General features: G+C 37.6%; 2 protein-coding genes across 4 annotated transcripts in view; both read left to right on the forward strand.

Moving 5' to 3' along the window:
• Window positions 1–536, forward strand: part of LOC137999711 (putative methyltransferase NSUN7) — an 11366-nt gene extending 10830 nt beyond the window's left edge. The window contains exon 9 of the mRNA XM_068845571.1: window positions 1–536. This exon is cut by the window's left edge and continues 86 nt beyond it. Coding sequence (XP_068701672.1) covers window positions 1–166 — 166 coding nt within the window. The 3' untranslated portion in view covers window positions 167–536.
• Window positions 537–7049: 6513 nt separating this feature from the next.
• The window catches only part of LOC137999717 (uncharacterized), a 297056-nt gene continuing 283191 nt past the window's right edge, over window positions 7050–20914 (forward strand). For 2 of the 3 annotated variants that reach the window (XR_011122991.1, XM_068845578.1), the window contains exons 1-5: window positions 7050–7216; window positions 7364–7503; window positions 10014–10169; window positions 16080–16128; window positions 18330–19460. Coding sequence is in view for 2 of the 3 variants with exons in the window: in XM_068845578.1 (XP_068701679.1) it covers window positions 7192–7216; window positions 7364–7503; window positions 10014–10169; window positions 16080–16128; window positions 18330–19460 (1501 nt within the window). In the remaining variant the exon portion in view is untranslated. Of the gene's footprint in view, window positions 7217–7363; window positions 7504–10013; window positions 10170–13775; window positions 13991–16079; window positions 16129–18329; window positions 19461–20914 lie in introns of those variants that run through there. The other variant, XM_068845579.1, reaches the window with a different exon arrangement.

Raw genomic sequence — 20914 nt, forward strand, 5'->3', positions numbered from 1 at the left:
CAGCCCCCGGGAGAAGCCCAGACCCGCCCGAGCCCAAGCGGACATGGCGCGCTTGAATTTGTCGGATAACGAGGCGGAACGAAGGTCGTCAGAAAAGACGAAGCCTTCCGCCGAAGATGTGCCGTATCCGAATCCTACCTCGCAGCCAAAGCCCTTTATGTTTTAATTTCGTGATCAGTTTGTTGACGTGATGTACTTGCTATGAGTGTGATAGAGGGGAATTTGCTGCTGCTAATTGATGTTCAGTCTGTTGTTTCCTGGCATTTCTTGCAGAAGCTAGCTGTGCTAGTCCAAAATTTGATTGCTGAGATTTAAAAAAAACGTCAATTTTACACTGTTGACGTAGCAGTAAATCACGTCTTATGTTATTAAGGCTTTATTAGGTGAAATAATCACGTATATTTATTCGTTGATTGCTGATATGTCCGGCGATGACCAGCTCGAAAGTGTATGGGTACTCTTTAGTTTTTCATAGCGTTCAGCGTCAACTAGTTTGCAAACAATGGAAATAATATAATAATATATTTACTTTTGAATTTTAGTTGTTGCTGAATTATTGCATCCGTGCTGCCAAAAGTAAAGGCGCGAACAAACAGCTTCATCAAGATCCGTTCGATTTTGTTGAACGATGTTGACTGCTGGGGTAGCCAAACGGTTTCAACTCGTCATCAACATTTGATTCAACAAAGCTTCACGAGAGGCCTGGTATTCAGTCCCATGCTGCGACCGGGGTTGTTACTATGGATGCGGACATGTATACGTCATCGAGAGACCGATTAGTGCGCACGCGCATACCCAGCAATGTTGACTTCAACTTCATTCAACATTCGCGACAACAAAAGAAATGTTGAATGGTTGGGGAAGCAAAGTTAAAACGGTTTTAAACTCATTCAACTTCGATTCAACATATTTCAACACGGTGGCTAGATTGCAGAATACCCGGCCCTCAAAATATGCAATCGCTCCAACACAATTGAAAAAGGCGGGGGGGGGGGGAGGGGGAGGAGGGGAAACAGTTTCAAAGAAGTCGTTTTCCCGGGCCTGTCAGCCTGGTTCACACGTCCAACGCAAGCGCGAGGAAAGTAAGACAAGCAGGCGCAGTTCAAGTCCTCTTTCCAAGGTGGTGGACGATAATGAACCAGTGTTATTTTTTTTACTTAGCGCTTGCGTTTGCATTTGTGTTTCCCCGGTTCCTCACATGTGTGAAATGCAAACTTAAGGACGGTGCCTACTAATTCAAAGGTATTTTTGCGCGGTTTACTGAATGCGCGGAAAAAGCAGATCTTAACAAGTGTTATTGAAATCCAAAAAGAAAATTGGGGGTAACCACACATTTTTCGAAGATAATTAATCAACAATATTTGTAAAAGGCTTTAAAATACAAATCAATGTATGGCATTCTATTCCAAACTGAAACTTAATTATCTCTGAAAAATGCATGGTTACCCCTAATTTTCTTTTTGGATACCAAGAGCACTTGCTAAGTTCTGCTTTCTCCGCATAGTTTTGAACCGCGCAAAAATATCCGTGTATTAATAAGTATCGCCGATAGGAAATCCGAGTATCTCGAGATGCGCAGAACGCATGCGCAATAATAATAATAGGCACCGTCCTAAAGCTCAAATGCAAACGCAAGAAAATGAAAAATTCTCAATTTCTTGCGTCTGCGTTTGCATTTGCGCTGAGGTAGTTCATACGTGTATTTCCTTGCGTTTGCATCTTCAGTTCTTCAGTTTTATCAGTTAAGCTAATGTTGCTAGACACCAAGAGTAAAATGAGAAATAACAAGCAAACAATAATAATAATAGAGCGAGTTTCAATTGAGTGTCGTAAAACCAAAACCAAAATAATAACTTTGGCCAATCAAAAGGACGGAGACAATCCAGTAAACCAATCAAAACGCAAGCACAAGCGCAAGCAGAAGTGCGCTTATTTCACCGTGAAAACGGAGTTGACGCACGGATAAGCTCAAGCGCAAGGTTCAAATTTTTTCCTTTTCCTTGTGTTTGCGCTTATGCTTGCGTTCGCTTGCGTCGTGTGAAAACGAGGCGCAGCATAAGCACAAGGAAAATTTGCTATGTCTGACCAATTAAAGCACTCGTTCCAGGATCTCCGCGTCAGAGCATTTGAACAAAATGGCGGATTCCGTGGTTGTCGACTTTCGTTTTTACTAGCATATAAGCTACTTATGCTTGTGCTTGAGTCGCTAGTGAAAACCAGGCTTAACAATAATACATGGTGCGACTATATAATAAAAATTCTTAAATAATCAGGTCAAGTTGAGATCTAAATTGAGGAACGGACAAAGAGCTTACTTCATGAGCTGGGAGCAGGTTCCAGTCTATAACAGTTCTGGGGAAAAAAAGAGTGAGTCAGGAGCAGAAAATCAGCTGTCTCTTGAAAATGGCCAGCACCTGTCGTTGGTGACAGTTATGTTCAGTTGCGCTGGGTAAGGCACAGCAAAGAAATAGCTTCAGTACGGCGCATTTTGCCCCTCCCCTGAGCTGACTTAAGTGTATCTTTTCAACATTGACAGTAACTGAGAAATGCAAGCACGTAATGTTCACTCATTTCGATGCTCTGTAAGTGGCGTTTTTCAGTCAAACTGGAATTTTACCTAAGTTCAGTTATGACATTAATTACTGTTAATGGGAGTACATTATTGGTAATGTGAAAGCTATATAAACTGTCGATCAGTTGAAATATGGCGTTGAGCTGGAGCAAAGTGGTTTCAGCCAGGCGGGATCGGGATAAAAATGTTCATTGCAGCGGGCTGGCGGAATGGAATAAAAAAAAAATCGGCGAGATGCGGGATCAAAAAAGCCTATTTTGGACCCTCGTTAATCCACAGACTCCAATTTTAGAAGCACCTTGTAAAGCATTAGAAAAGGCATTCACATGATTTCGAGTGCAATTTGGTATAAATAAACACGAATAAATTTTTCAGACCGACAAAATTGGACGTGCCCGTAGGGCGAGTGCAATTTGCAGTCTGAAAAATTTACAAATTTGCACCCGTATTACATGAGAACTGCACTAAGCAATTTTTTCATATATATTATTAAACAGAACACATCATCGTCGTCATATGAAATGGACCTTTTATTGGTCAATTTAATGCCCATTGGCTCGGGGAACAGGAGATGAATAACTTGAGTGTCCAAGGATCATAGAGGCTTCTTGGGATTTTAATTGAGTTCTTCGCTGATGTCGCGTCGTCGATATTGGGTACCCTAAGCGTTGACGAGAAATCATTTAGCAGAGAATGGGGAAATACTTTACACTGCAGAGTTAAACACCCAAGTGCACAGGCATTGTCTTGCAGGGCCGTAGCCATTATGAGTGGGAGCTCATTGTATGAGGCAATCCGAGGCTCTTAACCTCAGTCATTTTTCTTTTCGTGATTTTTTTAAATAAAGTGGGTTCCCAGTGCTGACGGTCTTTACAGTAAGGACACTTGAACCGTGAACACTTGATATTTTTGTGTACATTATTTTTTTCGACGACGAAGAAATAAAGGCTCTTCTTATGATGTATAGTATTACATGTATAGCATTTTGTAAGTGTAAAAACATTAAATACCCTTGTCAAAAGGACGATCCCACATTCTATAGTCACTAAAAAAATGTGCAAAAAAATATCAAGTGTTCATGGTTCGAGTGTCCTCACCGTAAATGTACGCACCAAAAACACCCTAAATACCTACAAAGAGGAAAGTTGTTTCAGTGGTGGTCTCGTTGCAAATTGACTTCGCTGTCGTAGACCTACAGTACCTTATTGAAGTTTCTGTCGTATGCATTCTGTGTCGACCGGCGAAATTTTGATGACTTTTGAGAATTCAAAATATAATTTTACATGTTTTATCTTGGATTTTTGCTCCGCCCTTAAATACATCCAAACAAAATTAATTTCGCTTTAAAAATTGAACACTGATTCTGTTGCGTGGTATCAGCCTGCCGCTGTCGTTGGTTTCTCGATGAACATTAGAGCCGTGGGCCAATCACAACAGAAGACATTGAAATTAGCCAATCAAAACGCATTACAAATTCAGACAGTCGGCTCAAAGCGCGCGAAAATCGGTGCGAGCAAATGCTTTCGCTTCTGATTGCTTGGGAATACAGCACGAAATGTTTAATTCAAAAAGTACAAAGCTATTGTTTAATTGTCTTGTTTTGGAAAACACAGACTTTAAGGCGTTTGTGATAAGGGAAAATTAGAGCAGATGGTAACAGCTCACACATTGCAGTATATAATTACAATACTTTTGATGCTGTTTTTGAAGATGCTCTTAAATCAGTTTGGACATGAAAAAGTGTCGTCTGAAGACCCCCAAGTTGGGAGAGATTATATTATGCCTTCCCCCTGCCAAGTCCAAAAGCCCAATTAACGCTAAACCAGATTAATGGTAGAAAAAAGGAAAACATCACTGTTTCAATCCGAAAAGTTAAAAATACTGACACTGAGAAGCCCCTATGGATGAATTCAGGAAGAGTTTGTTTATTTTTTGATGAACACATGCACAGAATAGATAACTTCCCACCTCAATCTTTTCCAAACTAAAAGGCTTTTATTGCAATTTATATTTGCCTTTCCATCTCAGAGACAATTTGGTTAATCCGATTGTCTTCGTCATCGATTTTAGTGACAAGGAATCATTAAGATCTTTCTCCCTGGTTTTCAAATATTAATGCTCTCGTTCATCCGTAGGTCAAAACACTCTTAGACAACATTATTCCATATGTCATTTAGAGCAATATTCCGTCGCCAGCTCAAGCTATGTGCTGTTACTTTTTGAATTAATTTTGTCGACTTTATACATGGAAAGCGATATACTGTGTAAAGACGGTACTAAGATAGATAGAATGTCATAGATTCAAGGCTTTTTGGTTTGCTTGGTTTTAATGTGCAATGGAGTCTTTAAGAGGTTCTGCTGTTTATATAACTTGTACAGGGCATTTTCACACCGATTTTATAAGCGAGCGGAGAAAACGAAATGCAGGTATGTATATTGCTTTTTCACATCTTTTCTCATGTTTTTAATTACGTGTTCAAGCGCGTAAGTTCGATTCTTCGTGTTATGAATATTATGCTGTAATCCTTAATCAAACAATTTCTTCCAGAAAGAGTAACGAAGAACAAATTGGTTCTTGGTTATCTTTAACGGAGCTTCAGCGATTCATTTGTCTCCCAATGATAATGTCTGCTGCAAGTATCGTCAATGGAGATAAAGCATGTAAGAGATAGATATGGGGGCAGATTCCAGATAATGTAGTGCTATTTGTGGGTGAAGATCAAAAAGACTTTCCAGGCTAGGATATGACGTAAATTAATTGATCAAGAATTTTCCCTAATTATAAATAAGAGGAAAGCGCAGCCCGTTTAAAGGGAAAGGAAAGGAACTTTAGTCGCTGGATCACTAATTGGGGACACTGTAAACTGAAATTAGCAAACAACGCAAATCAAGTCAAATGTTGGTTTATGAGGAGAGGGGAAAATGAAGTACCCGGAGAAAACCTCTCGGTGCACGGTAGAAAACCAACAAACTCAACCCACATAAGTGACGCCGAGTCTAGAAATCGAACCCGGGCCACATTGGTGGGACGTGAGTGCTCTTACCACTGCGTCATCATTGCACCACACTCCTTATGAAAGTTAATATCCGGTGATCTTCATATAATTGAATAATCCATTGATTCATATAGCAATATTGAGGGTGAAAGAAAGAAAAACTAGCAAATAAAAATGATATGCAGTCGGCGGGGGATGTCGGCTGTCGATGGTGAAACGTGAGTCTGCAATCCAGACTTCTGATTGGCTCATAATCGATCGTCGAGCAGGACTTTTAAGCCAACCATGGATTATTTGGCGCAGTCACCATGGACTCCTCATTAGTCATCAGGAAAATTTGATTTTGTCTGCTATTTTATTTTGTTCATCCTCAGGTGTTTTTTTCTTACTTTGGCGGTTAGATCACAGAAAAGGCGTCAGCCAGACATGACTTTTAATCATGTGTCGTCAAAGACTTCTTTATGGCGGGATCAACACCGATAGAAAAGGAATAATTAACTCCTCTTTGTCTCTTTTTACACATTCAATGACAAGATTAATACGTATTTGCCCATGCATTGCCAGCATTGCCAGCATTACCAGCTAATTATGCGAAATGAAAACCGCTTCAGTCAACCTGCGAAATCATACCCAATAAATGGTACTATTTCTTCATTTTTGCACCCAGTATCCGAAAATGTTTCAAATTTTACTGGTGAATACCAACTGAAAAAATAAAGACCACCATTTTTCCACCGGAAAGGTCGAAATTTTTCCTAGTGTAGAAAAAATCAATTACATATTAAGTGTTCCTTTCAGACGAATGGCCCAAAATCATTTAAAAACCGCAAGAAAATTTAAATCAACTGGAGAAAGTACTGTATTTTGTTTTCGGCTATGAATGACCAAGATCGTTGACAAGTCTTCCTTGACATTCTTGGGCGTCCGTGTTGTGTTGTGAACTGGGTGCAAGACAGGATTTTTGCTCCTCAAAAAAATTCTAACGCGGTTTGTGTTGTATTCTTCTGTCAAAGAACAGAATAGAAAAATCACTGCTCGTTTTGAGAGGTCAATATTTTGATTATTTTTCCTACTTGTCCGATCATGAATAAGCGGTAAAATTCAGGGATATCGATAAAATTTTCCTTAATTTTTTTCTCAGGGAAGTCATTTCTCGTTTTAGTATTTGCTCGGGTCAATTTGCGATGAATTTTTGGAAAGGTTCTATATTAATCGCAAATGTCTACTCTCGAGACGTTTACTAAAGAGGTATTAGTCTTAAATCTTGTTGGATGTCAATAAACATTAAAAAAAGGTAAAATAAAAAAGAATTCAAGGGAAACTTAAAAAGAAGTCAGGATAGATTATGAAAGGAAATAGTTCGCACAAAGTAAAGAAAAAACCCTTAATTTTCTTTGCGATTGCGAAAGAAAAGAAAGACCAAATTCTGCTCTTAGTGAAAGCGAGGCTGGTGATGACGTCAGATCGGTTCGTGTGGCTCATTTCCTTCTGACTGCATTCAAAATACCCATAGTGGGGGTTCGCCTCCCTTACATTTATCAATGATGTGAGATTCTGCTCGCTTTTTGGAATCTATGTGATCCATCGAAAAGGAAGCCAAATATTTAAGGCTGTGGGCTGATTATGTCCCAATTTAAGGTTGAAAAAGGTAAAACGTCAAGAGAGTTCCACTTTCCTTTTTTTCATATCGCTTTGATTCAATCGGGTTTGCTCGACAAGATCGCGCGTTGTTTTGGCTGCAATATTTGATGAAATTTCTTCGGCTCATTTTATGAATGGTTTTTTAATTCTACAGTCACTAAAGTAAAAGGACTAACAGATCTTTCGGCCAAAGCCAGAATTGGTGAGAAAACCGAAACTACAGCTAAGCGTAAAGGAAATTCTGCGCCAAGCACAGAACGCCCAGCTTCAAATGGACGACAAACGTCGGTGAAGGTATGAAAACTTCCGATAAAAACATCGGGAAATCGTAGACCGTAGTTTCTTGTGTTTTAAGGCTTTATTCAATCGGCAAAGTAAAAATATCGTTAAAAATTTAGTTCAATGTAATAAATCGAACGAAAGCGTAACTTTTATTCCAACGACGGAATCCTCCCGCTATCGATCTATCGTAAGGTTACTGAATATATTTGGCTAACATAAACACTGCTTGTGGTGATATGGACTGAACGTATGTTCCGTTTACTTCTGTCTGTGATTTTACTCGGGTAGTACGAAATCAGAGGGATTTAATCTACTGTACATGTCGACTTAAGGCAACTTAGTGAGGATCGACTTTCCCAGTCGATTCCTAAACAGATATTTTGGCATTATAGTTTGTTTAGGAATTCTGGTTTGATGCGAATGATTTCTGATATGAGAATTTTGGTCGAAATCTACTTTATGTGGGAGGGAAATTTGAGTTCGTGCCTTTGTGTGTTTTACTCATTGAATAAACAATACTACTTTCTTCAAATTATCGCCTGTATCCTCGATGCTAGCAAGGTTCGTTGTGTCTTGCGATTTTACGTTTTCAGCCTACAAACTCAGTGACATTTGAGTAGTGTAAGATCTGAGCAAAATGTTATTAGCTTTTTTAGCATTAATTATTTTTCCAGCGGTTTTGACGCTCTTTAGAAAATAAGTTCACTTTTGAATTGTTTGCTTTTCTAATCAACCGTTGTTGATGTTGTGGCAATGCAATAAACCCCATTTTAAGAAAAAAATCAAACTGTGACAGATGAACCTTTTAACAAAACCCATTGTCGCGCGTCATTGTTTTTTATGATTGCTTGAAAAAAATCACTTGTAATCGGTCGTTAAATTAGGTAGATTTCTATTTCAGCAAGATTGTTTCTGGTGTCTGGGGTCCAGATTGAAAAGAAAGATATTTAATCAATATTTGGTGCAAGGCAAATTAAAACCTCGTTTCCTAAAGGGTCTACTTGTATAGGTATCCCTTTCATTATCTTATAGGTAAAAGATTCCTCATGCAATGCTGTGTTTATATTGGCTGAGGAGTTCTTTAACAAGGTCAAAAACATGTTTTACATGTTGTGTGGTTTCCTTGGTGCTGGATATTTTTAGTTTTTTGCTTTGCCTAATTTGACTTTATAATCATGGTAAAAATAGAACTAAAAAATGAATTTTACCATATACAGAAATTTTGGCCTTGACTCTACATAGCATCATTAAATGGAGTTGAATTCCACCAAGAGAGTCAATCAATTCCATTTTTCAGGTACACATTTGAGTAGAATTTTATGGAAACCTTAGAATGGCTGAAGTGGCTCATGTATGAAATTTCAATATCCTGGCAAAATCCTTTAGCATTTATTACAAATATCAGTGCGTTTTTTGTATTGAAGTCTCCCTTAGGATATTACAAGATGAAATAAACAAGAGCAAGCTCTGAAATTAAACATAAACCCATTGGTTGAGCACTGCACTTCTGTTCAAACCCCAGCTAAACCAATGGTCAGGGTCGTAAAATAACTGAGGAGAAAGTTATGCCTTTGTAATAATTATTGCATCTGCCAATGGCAAGACATTCTGATTTTATCTGTGAAGACTAAAGTAGTCTCCGTCTTGCATACCTCGTATTAGACGCAGAGTTCTTTGAATTGTGGTCTATCTTTGGCAGCGTGTGGTCAGCCTGGCTGGATGAGCTGGAAAATTCTTCTGTTCAAATTAGACCCCAAAAATTTGATAAAGGACTAATGCTTAAAGCATTAGATTACAAATCTTACTCGCTGTGGTTTATTTCCCCATCTCAACTCATTTTTTTAAAACCAAACTTTTGTCTCATTATAACAAGTTGACTGATGGAATGAACTTGAGAAACTGTGACAAGCGCTTTTGATCACCTAGCATGTTAAAAAGCGCACTATAAATGAATAAATTATTATTATAAATTATTACAAGAAAACTTAATTAAAGAAGCTTGAAGTTTCCCAATACTAACTGGTCAGAGACATGGCTAAGAACTGTCAGAATGAACAAAAAGGATAAAACTTAACTAAGAAATCATCCATCAACAAGATGTTTGTTTCAGATTTTATTTGCATTGAGTTAACCCATTGACTCCCAGGGGTTCCCTATTGACGAGTAAAATGGTCTGGCGTTGGACAGAGTAGAATACTAAGTCTGGCCGGTTTAGGACGGTTTGGATGTCAAAGGGTTAATTTGTGTCAAGTGTCTCGCCTTTTGTTTTCTTGTTACTGCTAAAGTTTTGTGGTGTATTTCAGATTGCTTGTTTTTCATGATGAAGTTTTGTCACCAGTTTTTAGGGTCCTCCCTCACTGGATTTACTACAAGTACATGTACATCTTGAAATACCTCTCATGTGTCTGTAGGTTAGAGAACTCATGGAAACCTTCTGCATCTCATGTTGTGCAGTTATGTCAACTAGAATCATACTGTATCCATAACATGTATTTGTGTTTGTGTTTTTTTTTTTTTTACAGAAATCTGCTGCATCAGCAAAGGGAACATCCAGTGATTTAACCAAATCTACTGCACGAACACCTGTTTCACATCATCATGTAACAAACCCACCAAAGCCTGCAGCGAGAAGTAAACAAAGCTTATCAGCGGCAGCAACAACATCATCAAAGGCAAAGGTGAGTTTTCCTTACCTACTGTGGATACTGCTGGGAAATAGTGGTTGAAGAGGTAGAAAAGTAGGAATAATGTACCTTTCCTAATTTAGCTTTAAATATGCACTAAAAAGGGTACAAAAGTACTTGAACCAACCAATTGCAACATGATACCGCAAGGCTTACAATGGTACTCTGCAATAGCACATTGGCACCTTCTGGAGAAATCGTGCAAATTAAAGCATACAATGTAAACTTATCACATTGTCACTTTGCAGAAATACAAATGTAGCAGTATGAGTCACTTTTCCCTTGTTTAGGAAAACAAAAGAAGTGTTGATTTCTTTATTTAGGAAAACATTCATTGTTTAGGAAAACAAAATTTGTTTGTTGTTTGTGGGGCCAAGAGAGATTAAATTTGCAAAGCATATTTCTCAAAAACAATGCACAAATCATGGGGAAAAAGTCGAATTAAAGGTAACATGTTCAATCCATTGACTTCTAGGAGTAAGACTTACTCTGTCTAACACCAGGCAATTTATAATAATTAATAATAATAATAATCATAACAATAATACAATGTAATAATAATAATTATGATGATAATAATGATGGTTGGTTAAAATCTGTTCTCTAAAACATCTATTAACACTTACTGATAAACTTTAATATGATCATATTTATTGTACCTAGTGAGGCATACAATGTACATTATCAGAAAAACTCAACAATTTTTTTCCTCAGATCGGCGCAAATGAGGAACAGCTTGTAATGATATTACTTTGTTAGCGCGCTTTTTAAGCATATAAGCTTACTGTAAGATTTCCGTAGCCGACCTGTTTTCGTGTTTTTCTGTCAAAGTCAGCTTGAGCAATCTCCTTGTCCTTGTGAATTCAATAGTGATGGTCCATTCAAGAAACACAGCGCAGGAGGTAGTTGAATACGACCTACAAGTTTTGCGCAGTTTGTTTTCAACATCAGCCAATTCAAAACCCGCCTTAAAACCGTAATATAGTGATTGTCCTGTTGGTTATCAAATTCGCGAATGATATTATTATCCGCTGCATATTTCATACTAAGCTTTGTTTTACCATCCATCAGGAAGTGTCGGGAATATTATCGTTTCTGGGTCATGTTGGTAGGCTGTCGGTTAGCTGTCGGTAGCCTGTTGGTAACCTGTTGGTAACCTGTCGGTAGTCTGTTGGCCGACAGTCGACCGACAGGCTCTTCTTCACAATTAACAATGATTTGGCATTTGGACAGCTTTTCTTTACCACCCAATCAAATTATTGAACCATTCTTTTGGGATTCCCATTGTTTTCTCATTGGGTCAGCATGCCTTATGAGCCTGCCTTTGTGTGGGAAAATGATAACTAGTACTGAATATTCTTCAATTATGCTGTGTGTTTCAAGTGTGTTTGTTCAAGCTGTGCTGTCACTTTCCATTTACATCGTTGGCAATAATCCAGGAAAGAAAAAAGAGATCGGATAGTAAACTAACACCCCCAACAGAACACAATTCTCAATTTTCAAGAATGTCTTATCAAACATTTCTTGGGCGTGATTGGGAAATGTGGGCACGAAAGGCTCGGGCATGATGGGCACGACAGCCACGATAGGCACGGGAACAAAAGGCGAGATTTAGACTACAAACACAAATTTTTTTGCGGTCAGTCAGAGTGACATTGTATACAAGACCTTTTATCGTTAACCCTGCATCAAAGAGGAAACAACCGAATGGTAACAGTAAACACAATCTACGTACATGGATTTTTTGCCATGATCTTGGTCTATTTTTATTTTAATACGAAAATTACAGTGTGTAAGGAAATTAAGCCCAGTATGTTTTTCACAAAACAGGCGGAAATTTTAAACCTGGTTTTCTTCTAACTTGGACTCGATTGCCTGGGTGGTCTTCAATAACCTAACCTTATTGTGAGCGCCAAAATTGAGAGTTTTCTGATGTCACTCAAAATGTTACGCAAAGGTTTACCAGCATGCGCAAGGCCAACAGACACCAATAAACTGATGCCTGCACCTTACAAATGACTCATTGATGACATCAGCAACACACTGATTTCCTCTATCACAGTACTGCCTAACATATTCTACAATACACATACAGACCTTAGACCTAAAGATGGATTGAAACACACCAATCACTGACTGTTAAGTCTTCCCAGCCAATTACATCTAGGCTCAACTGATAGCCGACCAATAACATCACAAATAGTTGACCAATGACGCCTACGACCAGAGTCCTTATAGTATCTAGTATCTACTGACGTTACACAAATCACTTGACTCTGAAGATTACATGTACTTCCACTCAGATTATCGAAATGTCAGTCAATATCATCTCAAACAGTCCTTCTCAGGACTACACTCACCCAGACGATCGTATTTTACTTAATTGTGATAACTACATGTGCGTGTGGCACTTCTGAACTCATATTGAGAAGCTCACAGTACAGGAGAACTTAGATTTCTTTCTGAGTTTCTTAAGTCACCATTGATAAATAGATCTCTTTCAGATTTATTTGTTAAGCCTTCAAACCTTTGAAGGGGATGTCCACTAGTCATTGCTAAAAGCAAGCTTGCATTTAGGAGAGGTTCAGTTACAACAGTGTCTTGTGATATAATTAGCCAATGTATTTTTCATTGTGTTTATACTTACAGTTAAACACTGGATATCACATGTTTGGCATTGGCTTTGCTGATGTTCACATGTAAGCCACTGGCACTCAGGCCATTTGTGTGCAGTGATGAAAAAATTAATATTACACTCTAGAATGTTACTTAACATTGCTCCAAAGCAACATACTCATTAATTTTAGTGGCATCATAGTCTTTAACAGGGTTTTTCTGCGTTGAATTTTTTGAGGGACAATAAATTACAAACCTTTTAAAAGGCATTTCTTTAACACAAAATTTGTCACATGTGTTGCTTCTATTTCTGGAAAAGGCAAGCTTGCATGTACCTGAAATCTTGTAGGCAAATGTTTTTGCACATGTACCTTAACTCATTCAGCAGTCTTGTGATCAACAAAGTGAAAGAACCTCTTTCAAGTTAAATTTATGCAGTGTTCAAAATCCTGTGGGCTGATTAGCTGATTCCTCAAATTGAATCAACTGGAAGCTGAAAGCAACAAGAACAATAAGTTATTTGTAGCATCACAGCCAGGTTCCTTTTTGCTGTGAAAAGCTTTTTCATTATGCTCAATTTGTCACACTTCAACTAATTTGAACGTGTCACAAAATTTCCCTTTTTATTTGATACGGTGACACTAAGGCATTAAAAATAGTTAAGGTGTAACAACAATAATATTCATTTTGAATTTCTAAATCTTTATTCATAGGCAAATAATTTTACTAATCCTTTGAAAAACAGTCTTAATGTAAAACATATTAATTCTGGCATTTGTATGTAGCATTTGTTGTTCCAGAGCCGAAACCTCAAGTCAAAAGGGTTGTTGTTTTAATCAAGAGATTTTTATTAATTTTATGTCAATCACATTGACTGTTAATGAATGTACTCAGCTGGTTGGTATGAATAATTTATCATTGTCCTGCCCAAATCTGCATGTAAAAGGAAAGGACTCTGACATGAAGTGAAAATGCAAATGAATGCAAATGTTACTTAAGCCCCTCATAGCTTTTAAAGGAAGTGATTTTGTTGTTACTATAAACTGAACAAAACTTTGTCATCAAAATGGAATTTTCTTCTGTGGATCATCATGAGAGAAATTGTGTGCACTGTTTGTAAGTCAAAGGAACCTGTTATCTGCTGTGCCACATGTGAGGCTCTTTACTGTGAAGATTGCAAAGTATCAGTGCACGAAAAGGTGAATTCATTCAACCTTGACTTGAAATATTTGAGTGTCTTAAGCATGTGCCAGACTTAAAGAAGGGGAAACGTAAGGTTCAGATTAATTTTGTGTAATCTTTTCAGTTTACATTCTGACTGTTTAATAATTTTCTGAATCATACATACTTCATGTCATCTAAACAAAATTACTTTTGCATGTGGGTCACTGGAAAAAAACAAGCAACATCAGCTAAGCAAAACTGTTAATAAGAATAACAGTATGGGTTGGATTTCAATAGAAAAGACACTTTTCCTTCCATTATTTACAGGAATTAACTAAAACCATGAGTTCTGAAGTTCATTGAAAATAAACTTTATTCCTGCATGATTAGTAGTGGTCCCAACATTGTCCAATAGTTGAAAGTGTTTCCTGAAGAATACACTTACTCTTTATTTAGATATTTCATGTAGCAGTACAGTTGAGGAGTGATAGCAATATTACTAAGTCTTGTCTTATTCACACCTTTAGATAAAGAGATGTTACAAAACTGTTTTTTTTTAAACTACTGATATGTCCCTTTTGATTTTATGAGAATCAACTAATTTCAACCAAAAATGAATGTCAAAATTATTATGCATACATCATGAGCTGAATGGTATTAATGCGATTATAGTACTTTTGAACTTTTGGGCTTTTCGTGTTGGTGAATATTTAATTGGTTTACATGTATTAATTATTTTAGTATATTTCAGTTGCTTATCCATCTAACGTTTTACTGCAGTAAATCCTCTGTATTATTTGAAAGAAATGAAAGGAACAGATCAATTGCATGCAGGAAACGTTTCTATACATGTAGATAGAAAGTGACAATTGTTCACCATTTAAAGGGAAGTTTATGTGTACGCCTGTAAGTCTGGGGATTTGTGCTCACTTTGTCTTAACTTTTTGATCCTCATCATTTCTGGTAAGTAAATCACATTTGAAGTAATCTAAGAGCCAGCAAACATCAACAAATTTTAAGGTTTTTATACATAAATAATTATAATTATAAGTACATTTGTATGGGTAACCAAATGGTGATGAGTGAAATTAGGGAATAATTATTCCCTAATTTCACAAGTATACCATTTGATTAGCTATTGATATCATGGGTGACATAAGACACCATTTTGGCACTGTAGGAAAAGTTGCCATGGCAACATTGTAATTTCACAATGATGTGAATTTATAAATTAATGCTGAAATTTCGCACGAAAATTGAGGAGTAATTTGTCACCCACGATTGTTATTATTCCACAAATTATTCTGGTAAACAACATCGTCGCTCTTTGGAGGTTGGGTGCCCGAAACATCCTGGAGCTTCCACTATTGGCAGCCAGCTCCAAGATGGAGACTGCACTGATGGCTGGCAAAACCTGACAACCCATCCATGAGCCCCCACGCCCCCGAAAAGGACAGGCACCCGTCACACTGATACACAGTGGAAAGCAGAGGGTGGGGAGGGAGGAAACAAAAACCGCTAAACGCTCCACACACAATGCTCCTACTTCCCGCCACACTGATAAATAAGCGATACAGCCCAAAGCACGAGGTATTCCACGCATGTGCAAGTATACTAAAACCACTGACCAACTGGCTGCAGTCGTTCCTAGTTGTTTACTTGGTTAAACTTTGTTTAACCTCATTTAAAATTATAATTATTACCTTTTAAGACAGAAAAGTATGTGATTTTTGGAGACGAATCTAAAGCACATGTCACATGGGTCTAAAACACAGGTCACCCTGCTCCACTGATGAGAGTGGTTACAGTTAAGAGTGGCTTTCAGTGTTGTTTATTTACGTGTATCTGTAGCACAGGGACAATATTATTGTACACTGATCTGTGACCTGTGTTTTAGACCCACTGGATTTTAAATTACACATACATGTATCTAATTAATCTATATGGAGGGGAAAAAGGGGACAAATATATATTAATCTGTACATTAACCATTAATAAAAGAGGTAGAAGCACCTCCATTTGCCTGCATTTTGTCATGTTCTATAATCTTTTTACAGTTTCTTCTTCATCTTCTTTTTATTGCTCTGACTCCTTTTATTATTACATGTATTCTCATTGTTACAGAATTGTCCAGCTTCGCAGCAAAGTAGGACAGCACCAAATTCTTCAACAGGTGAAATGTATCTTTTTGTTATTCTAATAACTAGTATTATAAAAAATGTAGTTTTCTTTTTTAGATACTGATTTTTGTTTTAGCACAGTCCCAAAGGTTTGAATGCCATTGTATCACCAATAACATTGAAAGGTTTGGGTCAATGTAAAGACACATACAACTGACTACATTGTACATGAGCATTACCTAATCAGGGCGCTAGCCTTTTACAAGGGTAACAGAGAAGAAACTACATGTATTATGTTAAAGACAAAGACATGTAGTTTCTTCATATCTACATGTACATTGTACATCAGGCTTACATGTATTACACCCTCACAAAAAATAATGATGACTAGCTTTCAGTTGACTCGATAGCTCTTGGTAGTGCACTGCAATGGTATTGCAGAGGTCATTCATTCAAATGCGATGCCAGCTTGTTTTTTTTTTCTGGCTTTCTTTTCATCACTGTGTAAACATACATTTGTAAAAGGGCAGCTACAATGCCATTACAACCTTTTGTTAAAACACTAAACTAAATCATTATAGAGAATTTTTTAACAGCATTGTCTCCAATCCTTTGGATTGTCTATATCACTTATTGCCTTTCAATAACCGAGATCAACTCATGCAATTATGACGTCGCATACCATTTAGAGTTTCCTTTAAAACAAACCGGTTCAGAGATACTTTCATTCCAGCAAGCGCAAGACATTTCAACTGACATTTATTATAATTATATATGTAAATTAGTTCTTTCTTATATGTTATTGTTTAGTTTTATTACATAATTTGTACACATTTGCAATTCAGCTTCTAGTTGCTATTAAGGTATTTTTAATAAACGTCTATCTATCTAAAGGCACATGCAGATAACTATTTTTTTTTTCAATATACTTTAGGTGCAAACAAAGCTTATGCATGTGTTTGCAATACATTCAGATATGTCCAGAGATGCCAGTTGGTTGCATGCAGATTTCAATAAGCGTCACGAAGTGTCCCCTTTCTCTTCTCCCCAACTTCAACTTCACTCGTGCCTCGGAATACAGACAATTGACGTCACAGTTTCCCCCAAATGCTGCTCCTTGATTAAGAATAAGCAGCTGCATTTACCCTAAGCTAAAAATAGAGTGTAACACTAACCTTTACCCTTAAGACAGTACCTTCTTGTTGGAAATAGGTAGTAGAGGCTTAGACTTAAAGGGACACTTTTTGTTGGATGTCAAAATAGATCATTTTGCCATCTTTTAGGAGGCAGCGTGGTCGAGTGGTTAAGGCGTTGGGTTTGCATGGGGCTGCTTCGGGTTCAAATCCCGTTCTAACCTCTGGTTGGGATTTGTTTCCGGTTGTCCCGGATTCAACTCAACCATGCTTTGTAAATGGCCAACTGGTTGCCTCCTACCAGTTGGGGTTTTTAATATTGTTTCTGTTAACTTTGAATTGTTTCTTTCACATTGTTAGAAGTGGGGTGCCTGTAAACTGATAGCTAAGTGCACTGCCACTATAAACAAAGCATTTACATATTTTTTTTTACATTTAAAATTAATAGCTAAGTTACCTGGCCTAAGAATGGAAGCAAGGCTGCTGGTGACCCTGCGCTGATACAAACGTTTGTGCTTTTCTAATGTTAATGTAGACTAATTAGAATTACAACAACACAATTTGCGTGACAAAAGCAGTGAGGTCTGTATCAATACAAGGTCACCAACAGCCTTGCAGCCATTCATAGGCTAGGTCACTGAGCAAACAACCGCAAAATGGCCTATTGGGTGTGCATTATGTGATGTTGTTTTAGAGACATAAAAATACATGTATTTTCTTAGAGTTTTGTAGTGACTGTTGATTGCCATCTTTAATTTCTAGTCATGATTGGATGAATTCAAAGAAAAGCAGTCTTTGCAACTTTTGCATTTCAGTTGGAGTAAACCCAAGATTGTTTCTAACCCTGTTTTATACTTGTACATGGTGGTGCATGTGTAAAGTAATGCCATTGTTAAGATGCATTCCAAATTTTGATGAACATCTTAAGTTGAGACTAACATGTAACCCCAGGTACTAGTATTTACATTGTACTTTGAACAAGGCAGTTACCGCATGCATTTCTTTAGGTTTAATTAATTAAGGTACTGTACTTGTTTTCCTGCTTAGGATGGGCTTAAACAACTTTGCAAGGAGTCTCAGCCTGTTAACTCTAACATTTCAATTTTGTTTTGTACAATAAGGTGTAGCTGCCGTCAAGAAAAAGTCACCTGGCCAAGGAGTTGCTGCACCACCTGTTCCTCATTCAAGGACAACAGCACTTCCACAAAAGACAGTTAAAGAAGATCAGAAAAAAAGGAAAACTGAACTTAAAAAGGAGAGCAGTTATGATGCCAGTGACAGTGATTCTGAGAAGGGGAGTAGAGATAGATTAAACACTGATGGGGATTTTGGGTATGAAACTGGATCGCTTGATGACAGCGATGTATCAACTGGCGAACTTCTTAGTCCGTCAGCTAAAGATGAGCAGAAAACTATTTTAATGCCTAGTCAAAGTGATAATAGTAGTTGTACTTATGCCGACCTTGACTTGAAGAAATTACCTGCTGTTGATGAAGGGAGTAAAGAAATACAGTGTCCAGAAACACATGAGATAGTATACTCTGAACTTTCATTAAATGACCAAGATGCTGATGACAGTGGATTATACACCTATGCAGGGGATGGGTTTAGGCCTTTGATTGTGCAAGAAGGTGTTGGTATTGCAGCCCCTATTGCGATCCCTATTGCAGCACAGAAGCTAAATAAAAATCCAATTATCGAAAATGACAGTGAAAAGGTAAAGCTTTGCGATAGTGGAAGACAGACGCCTCCAGAGTATGAAGAAGTTAAAATTGTTGATCGCAACTTTGACAGATCAAATATCAAAGAAGTGCCATCAAACCAAAGGACGGTGGAGACAGAAAATGACCCTATACATATTGTTGGACCCAAGAACGATCTTTATGCAGTTGTAAACAAAAAGCCAAAGGGTGCAGAATGTAGTGACAGTACTACACAGCTCCCTAGACAGAGCAGTCCGATACAAAGGCCTATTGTTGAATTAGGTGATGTTGTGCCTGCAATTCCGGGTGGGCGGAAGGACTCAAACATGTATCAAGCTATCACAGGAGAGCTTCAGAGCATGATCATGGCATGTGATAATGTAGAGTTTGAAGAGATATCATCTAGGAAGAATTCAGTTGAAAAAAAGACAAGTTCAGGGGATAAAAGAGGGCCTCCACCAAAGCCAAAGCCTTATGCAGGACCAGGTGTTAAAAAGTCTGATCCAGATAAAGCACAAACAGGGCAAGCTAAAGAAAACCAAATGAAGGGTGAGTTTATGTATTTTGACTCCTCTAGCCTTACCCTTTGCAAAGTTCCATGGAGTGACACACTTTTCTACCGTATCTACATGTTCATGTACACTGTAGCACTTCAGTATAATTATAGTTTCTTGGTACTGTTATCCAAGAGAACTTCTACACTATGCGAATGGTACATGTAAACAATAAATTATTACTGTAACAGTACTGTACAATCCTTTCAGCTTTCTGTTCTTTTCTCCTATCTGTTACTTTGCTTTGTAAGTACAAATGTACTGTAGCCTTTTTGTTGATTTGTGCACAATATATTTCAATAGGCCATTTTACAGTAGTTTGCTCAGTGACCTAGCCTATGAATGACTGTGAGACTGCCGGTGACGTTGTATTGATACAGATCTTGAATCTTGTCAGTCTCCCGGTGTGCTCTATGCCAGGAAAGATCTCAGTTTCTCGATTTTGTGTCTGTCTATCTCTGTTCTGGTGATTTTGATATCATTCTGTGATACAATGTATGCCAAAGATCTCCCTCCAGTGAGACAAAAATGACATCCACAGTGGAGGAAGAGAAAAAGTAATTTTAGTCAAAATCATAGAAAAATTACATTTAGAGCCTAGTGAAGGCATCTAGATGGTTTTTATGGCAAGGCATGGCAATCGTAAACGAAATTCATGTGCAAAATTATAAAGGTGAGCTTCTGACTCTGTTGGGTAAACATCATTAATATTCCACGTTGCTTGTCTATAACTTTGGTCATTAACTTGTTTTCCATTATCCAAAATTGTAAACCTACGACTTTTTACATAGAATAACCTTTTAGAAGGATGTTCTACTTTCTGAGATGATACTTTGTGATTCAGAGGCATAATTTATTGCAACAAAAAATTCATCACTTTTGGTGGCGTGTGAGTTACGTGATCGCCTTTGCCTGCATTCCTTTCATCATGTCACTAAAAAACAATCGACAAATATTCGTGAAGGGTCGATTTCTCTGGAATTTGAAGGTGTGATTGCTAAACAGTGGAGAATGGATCTTTGCTATCAATAAAAATCCCCCCCCCCCCCCCCCCCCGGGAGATCCTGATTTTTCAGTGATTCAAAGGGTTTTTCGACATCTCAGCTCACCATTTATGAAGAACTTCTTACAGAAACTGTATACCTTGTTTTTCAATTTTACGGAATATAATGTTTTAATTTAAACTAATATAAATTTATTAAACCATTGTTATTTACATTGTATAACATATAGAAAATTCTGTCTGATTTGTTATGACAAAGTTGTATTCAGAGAGACTCTTTTGTCCTGTTGATTTTCCACGAGTGGATGCCAAGTTGTCAAAGTGTCTCAAGGAATGATGGTATCTTGGACTGGCCGGGAGAGGATTGGGAAGCAAACATTGATCTCCTAGTTCGTACTTGAAGCCGAATATTGCTAATTTCTTGAGAACATTATGTACTGTGAAGG

The sequence above is a fragment of the Montipora foliosa genome, chromosome 4 (assembly GCF_036669935.1).
Source record: "Montipora foliosa isolate CH-2021 chromosome 4, ASM3666993v2, whole genome shotgun sequence".
NCBI lineage: Eukaryota > Metazoa > Cnidaria > Anthozoa > Scleractinia > Acroporidae > Montipora > Montipora foliosa.